This window comes from Mytilus californianus, unplaced genomic scaffold, assembly GCF_021869535.1.
Source record: "Mytilus californianus isolate M0D057914Y unplaced genomic scaffold, xbMytCali1.0.p SCAF_2, whole genome shotgun sequence".
NCBI classification, from domain to species: Eukaryota; Metazoa; Mollusca; class Bivalvia; order Mytilida; family Mytilidae; genus Mytilus; species Mytilus californianus.
In genome coordinates, this window is record NW_026262668.1 from 91150086 (window position 1) to 91171348 (window position 21263).

Below are 21263 nucleotides of genomic sequence, written 5' to 3' on the forward strand. Positions count from 1 at the left end.
TATACTTGCAGTTTTTTCATATGTTATTGTACACAATGTATATATATATAGAAAGTTCTTAATAAAAAGGTTTAGACAATATATAGTTTTATTTATTTATTGATACCATTGTGTTCTAAATAAAATTTGTTGATTGGGACATGAGGGAGTAGCCTAGTAATATTAACATGATTATGATGCATTAAATCCATGTGCATCTGCCTCAATTTATTTTTAAAAGTCCAGAAAACATATGACTCCCAGTTTACCTGATGAATTTCAGATGACTGGGAATTTAAATTATATCACCACTTGTCATTATTTTGTAAAACATTATTGAATGTCCAGGACATTATGTTAGATGTAAATTGAGATTATCGTTGAAGATTGCAAGTCTATAAATGAAAATATCTTTCAATCGCATATTAATTATCCGATAAAGAGCTAATTTCTATCATTTTTTAAAAATATCATCCATATCAACGAAATGGTCGTGAGAAAAAATCCACTGCTGATCACTATCTGGTAGAGTGTCGTACGTTTACAATCACATTATCCATCAGCTGTCTTTCTACCTTTTATATTTCAATTTTTATTCAATCAATATAATAAATCTACCGTTAATTCCCACCCTTTACCTACCGACTAGTAAAATTGATCGACTCGTGTAAGTTATAAAAATAAAACAAATCAGCTGAGTGATTACGCAATATCCTCAGATGAAAATCATCGTAAAATGATAACTTAAACAGACGGTCAGTTTTCCGTTAGAATAGTTTTAAAAGTTATATCCGAGGATGTTCAAAGTCGCCGTTGTATTTATTTAATTTGATCGTTGACAGTATTAGTTCTGGGTCGTTTCGAAAATCTCGATTTTCCTTGTCAGCCGCCAATTTTTTTACCTGTGAGACTTGTCAATTACAAGTTGTCTCCCTTTTACCGATTTTGATAGCGATTTGACTTCGCTATGAAGTCAGTCGGCCGGCGAGATTTAGCGATTTTCAAAATTCTTTGGCGACTTAAATCGTCATTTCGCCGGCAAGATTATGGCCTGAGTCTTGAGGTGATTAGCTGTCAATTTATTTTGAGAAGTATTTCTGATTAAGGAACATTAATTTTAGCCATGATTATGTATCATGTCATTTTCTCTTTTAAGACTTTTATTCTGTATATAAATGGGTAATTATGGTTGCAAACTCCATTGGAAATTTGAATTGAGATTATGATCATATCTTGAGGGAAAGAATTTTTTTTTGGGGGGGGGGATGGGGACAATTTTTTCTCCTCAAGATTTCAGATATCAAAAAGAAAATTTCTTCAAATATTTGAAGGGAGAGGTGGGTAAAAAAAATATTTTTTTTTGAAAAAGAAAGGGGGGTAAAAAAAAAAAAATTTTGGGGGGGGGAGTCAATTCACAACAGCATAGTGTATTGCACAAAAGCAAAAAATTGAATATAAATTCTAATCATATAACCAATTCTAAGTTCTTTGACTACAGTTATTCTGTGTCAGAAACCTATTATGTGTCAAATATTTAATTACAATCCAAATTCAGACCTGTATTAAGCGCGAATATTGTGTCCATTTTTGCCCCAACTGTTCAGGGTTGGACCTCTGCGGTCGTATCCAGCTGCGCTCGGCGAAGCAATTTATTGTGTTTTGGTCTGTTTTTCTTCAACTATGAGCAATAGATCAACTATATTTGTTGTGTGGAAGGATTGTAAGGTGTATATGGGTCATTATCAAAAAACATGCAAATTTCGATGAAGTAATATTTGGAAAAACGATGTCATTGTTTAAAACATTTAAATGTGTCCCTCTATTCTATAGTGTGGTAGCAACTATTTTCAGAAATATGCAATGGGAAAAATGAAGTGTTCCTTCAATTTTAACAATTTTAGGTCATCCTTTGATAGAATCGTGTCAATGGTGTTAACAATTTAAAACATGCATTTAGGTACTAAATATTATTGTTAAACATCAAAAAACTGTTCCAATTTGTTGTTAAGGTTTAAATTACTACTTATTGACATTATTCCTCTAGCTATACATTCTTTTTAAACATAAATTTCAGAATACATTGTCGTAAAAAAGTTGGCTGTCCTAATCATGGCTGTTGTAAATACTAAAAAATACACTTAAATTGAATATATGTATAATGTATAAGATGAAATGATAAGAATATGCTTAATCCTTCGTATACAACCCAAAAACGCTTTCATTTATGAATAAAAATTAAAAAGTATCGCATTTTTATATAGTAACACCACTGACTCTTCAGTAACTCCAATGACACAAAAGTATCACCATTGACAATACATTTCAAATTTTACTTTTATTAAGTACTGAACACAAAACAGAGAACACTGAGCAAAAGAAAAAGAAGAAAAAATAATTCTCAGGCTTAAAAATTTCAAATTATATAACATAATATCAATAACTAAAAATGTCAGTAGTGTTACTAAATAGTGTCATTGGTGTTACCAGCATACACCAGTTTTTGAAAACTTTGTATATGTAATACATGATATTGTTAAACCATTGTTAAATAAGTATTGTTTGTTATAAATAATATGATGTTTCGCTTGTTAAACATGAAAGAAACACCAAAAAATGCTGATTGTCATAATATATTCAGTGGTGTTACTAAGCTGGTCAATGGTGTTATTTTATTAAAATGGTCTCACCATTGACAGTAACACCATTGATTTTCAGGTGTATTTTAAGGATTAGTTACAAAATAAGGGCTCCATTCCCCTATTTTATATGGTGTTCCTGGTGCATGTTTCTACAATCAATATATTTCATAATTCAAAGTTCAGGAATTTAAAAAAAAAATGATTTTTATAAGGGTACACCATGGACACTATTTTCAATTACGATATATCTTGTACTTACTTTTAATATTTTTTACTAAATTTTCAACATAAATGTTTGTTTTCTTTTGCATAGCATGCTTACAGGTAACATTGCTAAGGGAGAAACTATTGTAAATGCTGAAATATTGAGAAAGATAACTCTTACCCTACCAATTTGTCTTTTGGTTACACCATTGACTTAAAAAATGAGACTTTTCCTTTTGGTTAAATTTTTTATTATAAAACCAACATACACCTTCCAAATCATTAAAAAAATGTTTGTATGTATCAAATGCAATAAAAAGTGATAATTTCTAACAACAAATGATATGAATAATAGCCCTATTTCAGGTCTGAAGGGATTTATAGTAAAAAATAACAGTTGATTCTGGCTATATCCAAGGGTTTGAGAAAAAATTAAGAATGTTTTTATAACATTTCATACTGTAAACTGTGTATAGTGTATCACAAAACATTCATATCTTTCATATGCAATAGTTATTTTGATACATTTTGATATAGTTTCATGTCTTTTGACTTGAAAAGAGAAATAACATAGTTTTGCATGTTTTTTTGATAATGACCCATATGTCTTTCTGGCAGGTATCATCTGACCTTGACCTCATTTTCATGGTTCATTGGTCAATGTTAAGTTTTCATGGTTAAGTTTGTTTCTTAGATACTATAAGCAATAGGTCAACTATATTTAATGCATAAATTGATTGTAAGGTGTACATGTCTGTCTGGCAGGTATCATCTGACCTTGACCTCATTTTCATGGTTCATTGGTCAATGTTAAGTTTTCTTGGTCAAGACTGTTTCTTAGAAACTATAAGCAATAGGTCAACTATGTTTGGTTTATTGAATGATTGTAAGGTGTACATGTATTTCTCGTTTGGTTTATCTGACCTTGACCTCATTTTCTTGGATCATGTTAAGTTTATGTGTTACTTGTAGTAAAGCTTTATATTTAGGACTATCAACATAAAATCAATGGTTAGTAAAGAAGGCGAGACATTTCAGCGTGTGCACTCTTGTTGAAAAATAACTTAATTCATGAATGTCAATTAGGTTTTACAAAAAAAGCTAGAACTTCAGATCACATGTTTATTATTAAATGTATTTTTGATAAATATTGTAATTCAAAGGATGGAAAGGTTTATGCCTGATTTGTGGATTTTCAGAAAGCTTTCGACACTGTCATTCATACCGGTATCAAGTTAAAATTATTATCTGCCGAAGTAGGTACTTCATTTTATAATGTTATTAAACACATGTATGAATCAAGTAAATCTTGCATTAAGATTCAATCCAGAGTAACAGATTTTTTCCCGATAAAACAAGGGGACAATTTAAGTCCCAATCTATTCAAGTTATTTATAAATGACTTGCTAGAGTATTTACAAGAAAGTGAAGACCCTGTTATACTTAACGATAAACCAGTTAATTGCTTATTGTATGCAGACGATTTGGTCCTTTTATCAACATCTGCTAAAGAATTGCAAACAAGATTAAACATCCTGGAAAAGTATTGTAAAGATTGGTGTTTTAGTGTAAATCCCACCAAAACAAAGGTTCTGATCATGATATTCAACAAAGCAGGCAGACACATTTGTGTAAAATTTACTTATGAAAATAAGTTGGTTGATAGTGTTCATAATTATAGATACCTTGGTTTGCACTTTAGTGCATCAGGGTCATTTTCATATGCTCAGACTAAACTGTATAAAAAGTCTTTGAAGGCTTATTATAAATTGTATAAGAATTTGTTATCACTTAATCCAAGCATAAGTACCAGTTTACATGTATTTGATCATACCATAAAACCAATACTATATGGGTCTGAAATATGAGCAAGATTCAGAAATGGAACTTTACCATTTGATAAAGTCTATTCCAGTTTAAAATGTGAGTGACTACATATCAAATTTAGTAAACTTGTTTTAGGTGTTCATAAAAAATCCACAAATTTTGGAATTTTATCTGAGCTAGGGCGATTCCCATTATACATGTATTATGATATAATTAAATCTATGTTAAATTACAGGTATCGCTTGGAAAATCTTGATTCCAGATTTTCTCTTCTCAAAGACGCTTATGTAACATCACAAAATCTTTTTCATTCAAAAAAACCATCTTGGTATGTCTCTATGAAGTCAGCCCTTGAAATTATCCCAGACATCAATCATATATTTTTATCATTACCAAAAATTAAAAGCTTCAAAGCTGATATAAAAAAAAATTTAAGATCATACTTTATAGACTTAAGGCACACTGAACTGATAAAGTATTCAGATGGTAAACTTAGAACTTATGTTACATTTAAATCAAATTTTGGAAGAGAAAAATATCTTTCCATTATGGGGAATTATGAACAGAGACGAAGCTTAACAAAGCTCAGAATTTCATCACACCACTTAAGAATTGAGTCCGGAAGGTATCAGGGTACTCTCCTAAATGACAGAACTTGTACTCATTGTAACTCCGAAGATATGGAGGATGAATATCATTTTCTATTTCAATGTGTTAAATTTAATGATGACTGCATTCATCTATTTTAATAAAATAACTAAAAGTTGCTCCAATTTTTTAACTCTAAACTCAAGAGATAAACTGATATGGCTTATGAACACAGGAGATAAGTCCATTCTCACTGCTGCTGGTAAATTTATTTTTAATAATTGTTAATCATGTGGCTTTCTTGTCTGCTTCAGACACGAGGAGGACTGTGTAAATAACACAGCTCCTTGAGTACCGCCCCTTTGTGTCTGTTGCAGTAGGGAAACCTACACTATTCTCAATACCTATTACTGCAGTATATTTTATTTGCTGTGAATAAACTTGAACTTTTGTTACATTTATGTTTGTTTCTCTGCATCAGATACGAGGAGGCTTGTTAAAGCTATTAAGCTCACAATCCTAGAGCATCGTCCCTTGGTACCTGTTGCAGCTTATAAACAATCAATTATATTTACACATTTCCAGCAAAATGTTATAAAATAAAAACAACTGCAAATGAATTCAAGTGAGAAAAACGTTTGCCACATCTCTGGAGTAGCAACTCTTAAATACTTTTTTTATTTAACATATAATAGCCTGTATAACTTTATATATATATTTGAGGTGTATTATATGAATGTTATGTAAAATACTGTATGTTGTAACGATTATATTTGTTATGTGTGTAAGCCCCCCCTGGGGACCTAATTTGGAAAATAAAATATCTTATCTTATCTTATCTTATCTATAAGTCAGGCGAGTTGGTAGGACTAAATTCATCAGGATTTTACTATTTTCCATAAGTGTGGCTTGTCAGCAGGAGTAAATTTAACAGGATTTTTACCCTTTTCATAAGTGGGCGAGTTGTCATGGATTCTTCTTAAGCTTTCATCCACTATCTCGAGTACCACTTTTTGTTTATACTTTTATTGATGAGCATCTGCACTGTAGGCAATTGAGTGCATGTGTACGATAAAATAATAGTTAAATATAAGTGAACATAACAGTATAATGTCTCCTGTCAACCCATTGTTAGAGATACTGGTATGAAGGTTAATATGAGGCAGGTGTTACATTTTGTACCTTTGTAAGTATCCCTTTTCTGATTCTGTGTATGAAGCGATATTTCTGAATTGGCTGCCCTCAGAATCCTGTATCAAGCCCTATTAACTTTAGTCAGGAATATTTTTATAAACTACCTCACCTTGAACCAATGCCTTTTACGCCTACATCATCATCCCGTACACCTGGAGCAGGTATGATTTGAATACACCTTATCACTATTTCTTCCAGTCTGGATAAGTTCTGAAATTACATGATTTGTTGCAGCTATCTTGGGCCCTGTTAGAAAAATGTATTGTGCATAAACTTTTCAAAGAGACATATTTAAACCATGGTAAACACTTCTAACTAAGCATTTTTATGACTTTAATTTTTGTTTTAAAAATTGGACCATAATCTCTTTAAATTTCAAAATGTTCACTTCAAAACTAATTCTTCCATCAGCTCATTACTGGTGACCTTTGTTTTTGCGACACTTGACACAAACAGGAAGTTGTCTAAGGGACTGTTTTTTTATGCCCCCGCCGTAGCGGAGGGGGCATTAAGTTTTACCCTTGTCCGTCTGTACGTACGTACATTTTACATTGTATGTCAGTACGTCCCAAAATTGTTGGTTTCCGTTCTCTAACTTTAGTTTGCCTCAACCAAATGTTATGAAACTTATAAACAATGCTTATTTCCACAAAAATCAGATCAACTACAAATTTGGGTAGCGTAACTTTTACAGTTCTTGAGTTATGTCCCTTTATAATGTTATATGCAAGCGGGGGCATCATCTGTGTCCCATGGACACATTCCCCATTTATTTTATTTGACTTAATAGCAATAAGGTGTATAGAAGACATAAATGTAGCTAGCAGCCTTTCAAAATACCCTGCATAATTGAAGTCATGCCTGAGGGATGAACAATAAGTTACTCTTGACAAATTGCAACAACAAAAAATTAATTCCCGGCATAATTTCTGTTGATCCCTTACGGGTTAAAGAGAATGTCTTGTTATTCTTTTATGAATTGCTGGTAGCCTATCTAAATTGCACCAAATATATGTAGGCTATCTGAATCATGTTTTATTTGTCTTTGTATGTTTATTTACTCGGAAGAGTATGTTATAATAGTCTTTTGTACTGTCTTATATTTTTGGTAATTCTTATAACCTTTTCATGTTTTATTTAATGAGTTAAGTTTCTGTTTTGTAGTTTGGCGTACTCAAAAGTTTTTGTTTTGTGGTTTGGCATACCAAACTTCAGTTTTAAGTAAATAACTGTCTTTCAAGCATAACCACTGTAGAATGGTATAATTTATTTTCTTAAAAGTGAACAGAGTGTTTAGATATTATGATATAAGTTGAATAATAGTATTTTTTTCATGTCTTTTACATACATTTTTGTTCAATAATTTACTTATACATTTATCTTTAAATTAGGCAACAAGAAGGCCAGAATACAACTGGACTGGAAGTTATAAACATACCACTGCTTCAATTGGATGGAACAAATAATATAGCCCTAACAAGGTAAATATACAGAACTGGAATTTAGAAACATCTCAAAGCTAACTATACAGTAGTAGAAGTTATGAAAATAGTACATACATGTACAGGAGTCGGAGGACTGGACTGTTATAAGTATCCATTTGACTTAACAAAGAAAACTATACAAGTGTGGAAGTCACAAAATAATGTTTTATATTTTACCAGTTAATATATTTTTAAGTCTTCCAAACAAATAAAGGGGTACTTTGAGGGGCAAAAAGAAAAGAGGGTTTTACTATAGAACCCTATGGGATTTTATTTTTTAAAATTGTCAAATGATTATAAATTGAAAACCGTTTATGATAGACACAATCTTTTTAATTGAAAATGTTCTAAATGATAAAGCCCATTAAATGAAATACAGGGTTAGTCCCCAGGGGTCACCCCCACTCCCTGCCATTTAAGAAAGTTCTTATATCTTGTAAGTGGTCAATATCCCCACCCCTAAACCATATATATTCTGGTTTGTCATGCTAAGATGGTTTGAATGATATACAGGGTTAGTCCCCAGGGGTCATCCTGACCCCCTGCCATTTGAGAAAGTTCTAATATCTTGTAAATGGTCGAGATCCCCACCCCTAAACCATATATATTCTGGTTTGTCATGATAAAGCACATCAAATGAAATAAAGGGTTAGTCCCCAGGGGTCACCCCCACCCCCTGCCATTTAAGAAAGTTCTTATATCTTGTAAGTGGTCAAGATCCCCACCCCTAAACCATATATATTCTGGTTTGTCATGCTAAGATGGTTTGAATGATATACAGAGTTAGTCCCCAGGGGTCATCTCGACCCCCTGCCATTTGAGAAAGTTCTAATATCTTGTAAATGGTCGAGATCCCCACCCCTAAACCATATATATTCTGGTTTGTCATGATAAAGCACATCAAATGAAATACAGGGTAAGTCCCCAGGGGTCACCCCCACCCCCTGCCATTTAAGAAAGTTCTAATATCTTGTAAGTGGCCAAGATCCCCACCCCTAAACCATATATATTCTGGTTTGTCATGCTAAGATGGTTTGAATGATATACAGGGTTAGTCCCCAGGGGTCATCCCGACCCCCTGCCATTTGAGAAAGTTCTAATATCTTGTAAATGGTTGAGATCCCCACCCCTAAACCATATATATATTCCTATTTGTCATGTCTCGAACATTTGAATGACGTATACGGTCAGTCCCCAGGGGTTCCCCCCCCACCCCCAATGTTCTAATATCTTGTAAATGGTTGAGATCCCCACCCCTAAACCATATATATTCCTGTTCGTCATGTAATGAACATTTGAATGACGTAATGGGCCAGTCCCCAGGGGTTCCTCCCCACCCCCAATGTTCTAGAAACTTGTAAATGGTCGAGATCCCAACCCCCAAATCATATATATTCTGGTTTGTCATGCCAAGATGATTTGAATGATATACAAGGTTAGTCCCCAGGCATCACTAATGCATATAACTTTACTGGACCAAACCAATTTTCACTGGACGTTGCCCAATGTCAGGAGACCCTGGGAATTACAAATTATGGGAGCTTCGTTTGGGAGACTTCGTAACAGCATCCTGTTACAATCATTTCTTGTTATATCTAAGTTATGCATAGTTCCCATTTTCAGTCTCTGCAGATTTTAGTGGTTAAAGTTTGGTATTAGTTTCTGGTTTTTGAAGAGCAAGGGAATTATATTGAGGGCATAAATTTATATTAAAAGAACTTGTTGAGTAAGACTCAATCATTGTCAATATCTTAATTTTAGCTTTGACAGCTGTCACAAGAATTTTTTGTTAATATCTATTTAAAGTTAGTGTTAAAATATGCTTTTTGCACATGTGAACAAGATTTGAATTTTTTTAGTAAAAATTATTTTTAAAAATGGAATAAAACTCAAATACTTATGTTATTGTCATGTTGATACATGAACATGTATGTGCAATTAAAAAAATTGTATGACAAATTGCATGTTCTTTAAGTAAAAGTACTGCATTATGTATATCATGTATTATTTGCAGGCTGCTTGCCCAGCATGGTATTACCCTACAGACTGGTCTTAGTGATGTACAAAATGGACAGATTCTGTCTGTTAATGGTGTAGAATCTTTACCACAAAACAACATTGAAGCATCAAGTCTAATTGAAAGTACCAATCAGATTGTATTTACTTCATCAGGAAATGTGGAAAATCAAATTTCAACCAATGATGGTCTCCCTATTGTTGGTAATCAAATGTTGTGTGTTCCCAACATGACCCAGACATTGACCTTTGTCACTGACTACATGCCTGATGTGGTTGCAAATGGCAATGTGACATCCGATAATTTTCATAGTAACATAAGTCTACAATACAGAATACAGCCTTATGAACCTTATGAGGAAAAGAAGGTTTGTTGAAATTCCATTTTGGGTTATTGCCTCACCTGCAATGAAAGTCACATAATGCAAGACATGTTTCCTAAAACTGGGACAGCTTTAACCAAGTGTATAAGTTTATTATATCAGATGGTACACATAGAAAATCTGGGCAGGCAATGCAATATTTTGTATATTGATGACTTATGGTCTAAATTATCTATCTGAAAAAAAATAGCAGTCATCCTTGATTTCAGGAGCATTGTTTGATTACCTTACTATAAAAGTCTATTTTAGGTTTTTATGCACCAGCTGTAGCGGAGGGGACATTAAGTTTTACCCTTGTCCGTCCATACGTACGTACATACGAACGTACGTCCGTACGTCCCAAAATTGGTTTCTGTTCTCTAACTTGAGTTTGCCTCAACCAAATGTTATGAAACTTATACACAATGCTTATTACCACAAAACACAGATCAAGTTGAATTTTGGTAGCGTCACTTTAATCGTTATTGAGTTATGCCCCTTTATAAATCGAAAAATTGCAAAATTTTTAGTTTCCGTTCTGTAACTTAAGTTTACCCCAACCAAACATTATGAAACCTATACACAATACTTATTACCTTAAAACTCAGATCAAATGCAAATTTGGGTAGCGTCACCTTATCGTTCTTGAGTTATGTCCCTTTATAATGTTGTATGCAAGCGTGGGGCATCATCTTTGTCCCTGGGGACACATTCTCCATTTATTTACTTTATTATTCAGTGTCTCACTAAATTCATCTACAATGTATATATATATTTGATTAATAAAATCATCAGTTGGCGACTAAAGGTGTACATGTTGGTCTAACAGGGGTCACCTGACTTTGACCTTTTTTTCATTATTGTTCAGTTTTACATCTAAAATATCCTTTCTCTCAAAGACTGGGCTTCTGTGGCCAAGTGGTCTAAGTAGTTCAACTACTATATCACTAGCCTGTCAACACTGATGTTGAGAGTACAAACCCTGCTTATGGCAGGTGCGTTCAACTCAAATATTATAATTAATTGACAAGGATTGCTAGTTTTCCTACAGAAGGTTGTGGTTCTCTCTGGGCACTCCTCCACCAATTTAAACTGGCTGCTGCGAAATAGCCAATATTGCAGAAAGTGGCATTAACCACCAACAGTCAATCAATCAATTAATCAAAGACTGTCAGCAGGGATTTAAATTTTGAAAACTTGTTGATTTTGAAGACATTTTTAATCTATGTTTAAGTAGTAGCCACCAGGAACATCAAATGTCAAAAAATGAAATTGGAGGTGGACAATGCAATTTGAAATCGAAGATTTTCTGAAAATTTCATCAAGAAACAACCACTGAAAAATGTGAAAAAAAAATTACCGACAAACGTTCAGATACCTAGTAGATTCCCTTTATTAATGCACAATGGTGTAGCAATGCAAATTGAAATAACTCATCATATTTCTACTTGTGTCTCTTCAGATATTTTCACATGTAGTTGCATTTCTGTCAGAGGACATATGTGCTGAGATGTTTACCAACCATTCTGGTTACTTAAACCAGTTAGAAAAAGGTGATGTGTTCCAAATTACAAAACAAGAGGAAAGTTATACTATTGCTGGAGAGTTATGGTCCTTGTTGATGCTTCAGAAAAGACTACAAAAATTATTAAGAACTGGTAAAAAACAGTCAGCAGAATATGTGAAACAAGAATTCTGTAACAAATGTGTTCAGACTGAGAAACCTAAGACAACTGATACAGCTGTTCAGACTAACTATCCAATCAAAAAACAAGGATTAGTCAACTGTGGTACAATGTGTGAAATTCTGTTACCCTCTGTCACAGCCTTTGGAAGAGAAATAAAACAATCTGGGAGGTATAACACTAATACTTCCACATTCCTATCTCATTCTGTTGATGAAGACATGGATGAGGAATATACACCTAGAACAAACAGAAGAAAAAGGAAGGTAATTACATTTACATGCAGAATATGGTAATTACATGTACATTTGTACATGCAGAATATTGTCATTTGCGTTATCAATTATGATAGATGAAGTGATGTCCAGTAGTGTGTATTGAAAATTTATAATATAATACAATAACAAACATAAAAGTATCTATAAATTTGACCTAAAAACCATAACAATAAAATAATTGTTTAGTGTACCTTAATTTGAATTTAAGTTTTTTATTTAACATTGAACTTTTCCCAATAGAAGCAATTGTCTTTCATAAAACATGTCTATATGATTGAAAGAAAATATGAAGAGAGAATTTGAAGCTTGTCATTGATTGCAATTCAGAAATTACGATTTTGTTGTAATCAGGGGTATGTAAATATTCATACAAATTCTTAAGTTAGTAATTACTGTAAAAAATTCTGCAAATAACAGCAAACTATAAATATCTTGTTAGAACACAAAGCAATTATTTGATAATAATAATTAATCATGGAAACTGTTAAAAGAACACATTATTGATACAATGTTATAATCAAAGATCCTGAAATATTTGTCATGCATTCATGTCTTTTTTTAAAACAAAATGACTGAAATATTTTTATTTTTTTAATATATACTTTATATTTCTGAAATTTAAGAAATGTCCAAACTCTGTTATAAATATTTCCAGGTACCTAAAAGAACTGTAATAGCCTATGATCATAGTGATATGAAGATAAAAAATGACAAGGTCAAACAAAGTCAAAGGATTATTGTTGTACAAGATGATACTGTCACTGTCAAAGACTGTAACACAAAACCAAATAGGTCCACCAAACAACCTGTTTTGACAGAAGTGAAGACACAGATGAAAAGCATTACAAACAATCAAGAAATAATGACAAAGTCTGATTCTAGTATTCATACCAGAAATGCGAAGAAAAATTTTGACAACAAGACTGAGCAAAAAATATTAATACCAGGGACAAATGAAAATAATACTATGGAATGTTTTAGTACACAGCCAGTTACAGCTACTAACTTACTGGATAATTATCAGCCTATAGGAACTGGCATCAAATTAGAAGAAAACAATGACCTTGCTCAAAACTATGAGTCACATGAACATTTATCTGCCAATACAAATACATGCAATGATGCTGCATTTATCCAATCAGAACCTACAAAATCTATAGGAGAAGTCTTCATGGCTTTAACATCAGCTAGTGATTATACACCTATTACATCAGAAGACAGTTCAGAGAATGATATAACAAATGGAACCATTCTACCTGATGAGCCAAATTCTATACAGAATAATTTAGATAGTACAGAACTAAACACCTTACCTCAAGAAGATCAAATTCAAGCTGCACTTAGAGCTAGTCAGATATGTTTTGAAGGTATGTCATAAGTAAGAAAGACTTGAAAATGAAAAAGAAGTGGAAATGACTTATGTTATTTAAAGGGGCATTAGCTGTCAAATTAATGTTCACCGATTTGACTCCAATTCTTACATTTATAATAATAATAATAATAATAAATTCTTTATTTAAAGAGGGTAAACTCAGTTAGTTACAATAAACTAATCTTCCCTGAGGCCCTCACATACAAATTACAATACAATCAAAAAACAGATATTTACACATAGTTAATTTACAGTCAATTAGTTCAATGTAATATTACTAACATGATAAGATATAAGACTGTTCAAGATGTACATGTAGTCAAAAAATCAAATACAAATATAAATAAAAGAATATACAAATACATTGTAGAAAACATAATCTTATCAGGACTGTGTTAAGTACTTCTTGATACTTTGTTTAAAAGTATAAGTGTTTTGAGCTTTACGCATTTTGTTTGGTAGTCCATTCCATAACACTGATCCAGAATAAACAAAAGATTTCTTAAATAGCTCAGCTTTTGGCTTAGGAACTATCAGATTACCTTGAGTGACGCCTCTCAGGGAGTAAGGATTATTATCTGATTTCAGTTTAAACTTTTGAACTAGGTACATTGGTGCTTCCATACGCATACATTTATATAGAAGTAAATATTTGTGGTATTTTATTCTATTGTCAACTGTCATCCACCCAAGTTCTTTAAATAAGGGGGCTGAGGGGGATAAAGGAACTGCATCTAGAATTAATCTTGCTGCCCTTTTTTGGAGTTTTAAAATTCTTGCTATCCCTTCATTTTTACATTCACCCCAAATAATACAGCAGTAGTCAATCAGGGGCAGAATATACCCATTGTAATATGTTTTCCTTGCATTTATATCTAAAAATTTCTTTATTTTAGAAAGGAGGTATATTCTGGATGATATATTAGCACAAACTTGGTCAATTTGATTTCTCCAGTTAAGTGTGCTGTCAATTTTAACACCTAATAATTTTTCACATGAAGAATTTTGTAATACTTTTGAATCTATTATTAAGTTTGGTTGATAAGTCTGAATTGATAGTTTCTGCTTTGTTCCAGTAACCAAACATTTTGTTTTATTTGCATTAATGAACATGTTATTCATTTTGCACCACTCTTCAACCCTGTATAAATCTTCTTGAACATCATCATGTATATTTTCTATGTTTTCCCTGATTTATGAAGAGTGGTGTCATCAGCATATAGGTCTGTTTCACAATTTTCAATGCATAAGGGAAGGTCGTTTATAAATAGCACAAACAATAGAGGACCAAGTATAGAACCTTGGGGGACACCAAATTTTACATGTTGTTGTTCAGAGTAAACATTACAAATGTTTACCTGCTGTTTTCTGTTATTCAGGTATGACTTGAAAAAACTAACAGTAGCTATAGCCTCACTAAATCCATAAATTTCAAGCTTTAAACAAAGAATGTCATGATCTACCAAATCAAAAGCTTTTTTAAAATCTAATAAAATTGCTAGGTTTAAATTACCATCATTCATTTCTTGCAACCATTTGTCAATGATATTAATAAGTGCAGTTTGACAAGAATGCTGCGGCCTGAAACCAGATTGTGTAGGGTGTAAAAGTTTAAGTTTAGATAAGTATTTGTACATGTTATTAGAAACATGCCTCTCTATTAATTTTGATAAAGTTGGAAGAACAGATATAGGTCTGTAATTTGTTGCTAAAAGCTTGTCACCATCCTTGAAAACTGGTGTTACCTTAGCATTCTTCAGTAAAGAAGGATATATACCAGTATCTATCATTCTGTTAAATATGTATGTGAGAGGTGATGCAATAACAGGGGCGCTTAATCTTAGGATTTTTGGTCCAATATTATCCATACCAGATGCTTTGTTTATATCAAGTTTTGTTAACTCATTAAATAGCTCATTCATGATCACTGGTGGTATAGAAAATTTATCATGTTTATGTAATTTATTTTTAACAAATTTACCAAGATTACTGAAATCTGCTTTGTTTACAGGTGTATAACTTCCTTGTTCTCTTAATTTTTCAGCACAGGAAGTGAAAAAGTTATTAAAAGTTTCTGCTATTGATTTTTTACTTTTAGTTGTATTGTTATCTTCTGTGGCTAATTCATATGGTGTATTTTTAACTTTTGGGTTCAGACTGTGAAGACATTTCCATAAAGTTTTAGGGTCATTGGAGTCTTTTACCATATTTTTACCATGTTTTTACAGTGAACATTTGACTATTAACATACTCAAACGCATATCCAAATTATAAAAAGTCTAAAATAAACAATTTATGATGTATAGACTCGATAGTATGTATCAGCATTTTGTGTGTATTTTAGTCTAGACGCCATTTAATTAACCATCGAGGTGACCTCAGAAGACTGTCGACGGTCATATACGCCTAGTTCAGGAGTAACCCATCTCTAGCTATAAGGATCAATTAAAGTTCACATGAATACTGATTCAATGAGGTCGGATTATTCACTTGTAAGTGAATAATTCATTAGCGATGTTTCTTTGCTTATTTTGACAAAACTGAACCAAACTGGCTGTTAAAAGTGAATTTATATCATATTTTTTTTTTTTTATATTTCGTAGCTAATGCCCCTTTAAACTCTGTAAGTGGATTACCTATGTTTATCAAATCCTACTTCATAAAAAATGGAAAAATATGTTTATACAGAGCTTTGTTTCATGTAACATTTCTTCTACATTTTTAGTTTGCACAGTCAAAAAAGTTTATTTTAAAATAAGTAATGTAGTATAATGTCTAAACAAAGTTATTAATTTGGTGATGCATTATAAAATTAACTTTGTTTATTTTTTTCTTCTGACAGAAGTCCCTGAATTGCAACCATCCAAGTCAAAAACAAATACGAAAAAGAAATCCAAGAAAGATTATGAAGCTGCAACTCCTTTCAAGTTCTTTTGTGATAAGTGTTCATTTAAATCAAAACGTCACAGTCATTTAATTAAACATTTAAAATTCCATGAAACTGTTAGAAAAATGTTTTATTGTAAACAATGTAATTACAAGACAATCCGAAATGGGGCACTACGACGTCATGAAATGACACACAGTTCAAATGTCATGCATTGTAATCAGTGTAAGTACACTACGGATGATTTTATTAGTCTTGATCGTCATATGAAAATCAAACATGATTTGGCCATATCAAAAAAGAAAAAGAAAACTATTTATAAATGTCCCAAATGTGATTACTCTTCAATGATGCCTTCACGTTACGCTGCTCATCTTAGACTTCACAAAGATCTGAGTGGTTCAGGTAGCAGTGACATCATGCTAGCCTTACAACAATTTGAAGAGAAGACTGAAGAACAGCAGACTTTCCAGTGTAACCTCTGCTCCTATAAATCAATCAGGAAAGAACATCTGGTTAGACATGTGAACAATGTACATACTGATCATCGACCTTTCTTATGTGATATTTGTGGTCAGTCATTTAAAAGGAAGGATGCTCTCTCACAACATAAAATAACCCATGTTGATAAACTAAACAGGAACTATGCTTTCCACTGTACAGTATGTAAAAAGCCTTTCAGATCAAAGGTAAGTTTATATTTAATATTCTAATATGACGTTCTTCAAACGCTTTGAGTACACACCTGTGGTAAAATATGAATATATTGATATGTCAGCTGATCTTCAACGTCATGGATTGTGTGGGCTGTTTAAATCTTACTCCCACGTCATTCGCTTTTTATGAATGAGAAATCCGAGGTCAGATTGTGTAAATGGACGCGTCATTGAAAGATGACGTAAGAATATAAGCATTTTATGGGAAAATGCAGGAATTTAAAACTGAAAGTCGTCAAAACATGAAAACACAAACTACTTAGATAAAAATTTGTTGAAAGCCTGTTTTCTTAAATGAAAGTAAGATAATCAACTTCGTCCAAACCCGTCTTAGTATGTTATTGTAAATCATTTAAGCATGTCACTTATTCAGTTTTCTTCGTATTTTACCTCAATACTAATAGTGTGTTCAATTGCGGGAACAGCTTCGAAACAAAAGAGTTGCTGTCTTTACCCTATTAGAATAGAAATTATTCATGGGGGCTTGAATTTATATTGATTTTACCACGGGTTGGCCCTTTATGCTGATATTTTACCCCTCGCTTTAGCAATAGAAACTCCCTTTAAAACCTAATCATATCAGATACTCCATAAATAATATAAATTTTATAATTGATTGCAAAGAAGTTGGGGTAGGACACATGACACATTGAAATAAATACCTAAACACCAGGTATTTAAATCAGACAGAAAGTGAAAAAAAAATGGAGAAATAACTGGAACAGCCACATTTTTAATATTCTTTAATACGCGTAGGAAAAAGACACAAAGAAAATCAATTCTAAAGATTTTTTACTTTCGTCAATGATTTTGAATATCAGGTTTAAATAGGCTTACCCGTATAGTATGGAGAAATTGGTTGGCTAGGGACTTGGGCATACTTATTTGTGTTATCAACTTCGCAAACAGTTTTCCATCCACAACCTTCAAACTTTCTAGAAATAATATACATAAAAAATTAGGAAAGACCACTTTTAAATTTGTGCAGTTTCCTCTACATTTCTTATGTCACAATGCTTGTTATTATGTCACAGTGTTCAATGTTGTCATTCATGTCAATTGACCTCACAACTCATTCATAAAAAAGAACTTAAAATTAACCTATATGCTTATTACTATTTGAACATATTTGAGAACTCTCTAATTTCACTGAGGGTTACACTTTTCAGCAACATTCTGGACTAAGAGTATCCATTTTGTGTTATTTACTGTTCAATTCAGTTTTCAACTTTGTCCTTTCAAACTTACTAGTATATTTGTATGTAAACTCATCACTGTGTGTAAAGATTTGTAGATTTCCAGGTTGTTAAAAAAAAACTTTTCAGTAAGGACGAGGATGTGAACTACTTTTTGTTTTCACTACTGTAATGTTTCATTTTAAACTACATTTACAAGGTAATGTTAGTAAATTTAAAAAAAAAAAATTTTTTTCTTTTTTTCAGACCCACTTGAATGAACACATGGCTATGCATTCTAACATCCGTCAGTATCTATGTGATATATGTGGAACTTCATTTAAGACAAAATCTTGTCAACAGAAACATATAAAATCTATTCATCATAATCCAAGATCTTTTGAATGTAGTTCATGTCTGAAACGGTTCAACACAAAGTTTGCACTGTTAAGACACCTTAGAATACATGAGAAGCCAACAAACATCATAACAACCCAGAGTGTTTCCCATGTTGAGACGGTTGTACCTCAGATCTTTCAGACACTTGATTCCCAACCTGCCACTTTAGTACAAGATATCATCACAACAGAGGGGGAAGTTTTTGAAACAACAGAAGACAATTTACAACAAGTCTTACTTAAAACTAATGACTCAAATGAAAGTGCAACAGCTATAATGTACCTTCCAACTAGTCTGCAACCAGGTTGTTTCTGATTCTTTTTCATTTTTCAGATCCAAAAGGATTTAAATGGGAAAAACACTACATACATATAAGATATCTGTTCAATAAGATTTAAAGAAAATGTTTTCTGTTGATCTAGACTGATTTGCATATTCATCTGGTTACACAAATCTTTCCTGCAGGATACTATAACACAGGGTAATTGCTGGTCATGCAGACTTGCTACCAGATATAACCATTGTAAATTGATTTCTGTACTGATTTAGTTAATTGATGTATGACTGAGATGAGTAGAAAAAAGTTATTTATTTAGTACTGGTAAGTTTTAATCTATAATAGTCTAACTGGGCACTGGGCAGCAACTTGTATGTTCATTTTTTACTGTGCTTCCTATAATATCAGAATAGAATTGGCAGACACAGGTTAATTCGATTGTTACAATCATGGCAGGAAGTTTTCTGGTAATGGTTTATGATAGTTATACAACTTTTGATCAGTTCTGAATGTAATATTATTATATCTTAGAAAATTGTACCCCCACTCAAGATAGTACAGCGATTCATATTGCCATACGAAAGCAGTGATAAGGTATCAGTTTGTCGACAGAAAAATAGGAACAATTGATATTCCATTCCAAATCCATAAAACATCTTCTGAAAGTGTTACTGCATCTGGCTAATTTGAGATAATGACACTGTTCCTGTTTTATCAAAACAAATGCTCATTTTTGAATAAGAGAAAAGATTAAATAATAATTTTACTTCTATGTTAATTAGATATAGTTGTCTCATATGTTCGTGGCAGACACGACTCAGATATGAAAAGACTAAAATGCATAGAACTAATCTTCCATTTAACTGTTTATCAGATCAACAATTACACAGGTTTTTCTTGTATTTGTGTCAAATTTTACTCTCTATGTCTCAAAAAGCTTTATACTGTCTTGAACAGCTGATATTTATGCATATCATTTTCAAATACTTAATAGGATTGTTGTGACTTTTATTATCAGAACATTAACTTTGGTTATTAAACTAGGTGTAGATCTGATAAGCATGATGAAAATGATCAACATTGGTTAAATATTCTGACATTGCAGATGTACAGGTCAGACATGTTTGACACCTAAAAGTTATATAAGGAAGTTCACTACTCTGTTTCAATATAATAAGCTATATAAAAGACTGTTATAAACTGATAGTATATAAATAAAGGAACTAAAAAAACAAAAAAATCATTATAGGTCCGTGTCTGTTTTTTTGAGGTATAAGCCATTGAAAATTTGGCGGGATATGATTTTCTCTAGATTTTTCATACGTTTAACATTGGCACCTTTTTCTTTCAAAAACTATGAAAAAATAACAAGGATTTGATAAGATTTTCAAAAATGGCTTGTTAAACTCTTTGTGATTAAATTATGAAAAGAAAAATAGGGGTTAGCAAAATTTTTAATGGCACTACATGGATAGAACCAGAGGATTCCGAATATCTGACAAAAAGTCAAGAACTAGAGCAGCCAACATCCTTAATAAATATAGCAATAATCTAGGCAGGACAATTTAGACTTGGTGCATACAAGGAAATATTAGCAGCAGTGACTATATTTTAATAAAGATGTCTTTTCCAAAGGTGTATGTTAAATCGTATTTGCCAGTTTCATCCTGTAATGGCAGGGCTTCATTAACATATTTATTATGTAATTTAAAAAAATCAGCTTTCAAATTGTTGTAATAATAGTGGCAAAATAATGGCACTTATTAACTAAATTTACTGCATTTACAAACATTACTGCAAAATACTGCCTCTAGATCATTTGGATTAGATACAGAATATTGTATACTGTAAATTCAGAAATTATTGTGTGCATTTATTATTGCGATTTATTAAGAATGGACAAAAATACAAGATTGATTATTGCGATTTCAGGAAAAACTGCTTACAGATATATTAATCAGATATCAGAATGCGAGTTCTTATTATTGCGATACTCACCCAGTCGCATTATTCACATTAATAAAAACCTCACAATAATTTTTGAATTTACATTAGTATATTAGTATTATTTATTTTAATGAGTTGTTTTACAGCAGATCTGTTGATTTAACCTACATGTTATAGTTTCTACCTCTGTCTCTTTGTTTTGTTGCTTGAAATTGAATAAAGATGGTATCTCAA

At 32.0% G+C, this 21263-nt stretch overlaps 1 protein-coding gene across 1 annotated transcript in view; it reads left to right on the forward strand.

Moving 5' to 3' along the window:
- LOC127728451 (uncharacterized) overlaps nt 1-21263 on the forward strand; it is a 28873-nt gene extending 7610 nt beyond the window's left edge. The window contains exons 2-7 of the mRNA XM_052235831.1: nt 7823-7912; nt 9930-10299; nt 11756-12244; nt 12912-13623; nt 16471-17204; nt 18674-21263. Of these exons, the coding sequence (XP_052091791.1) occupies nt 7823-7912; nt 9930-10299; nt 11756-12244; nt 12912-13623; nt 16471-17204; nt 18674-19120 (2842 nt within the window). The 3' untranslated portion in view covers nt 19121-21263. The remainder of the gene's footprint in view (nt 1-7822; nt 7913-9929; nt 10300-11755; nt 12245-12911; nt 13624-16470; nt 17205-18673) is intronic.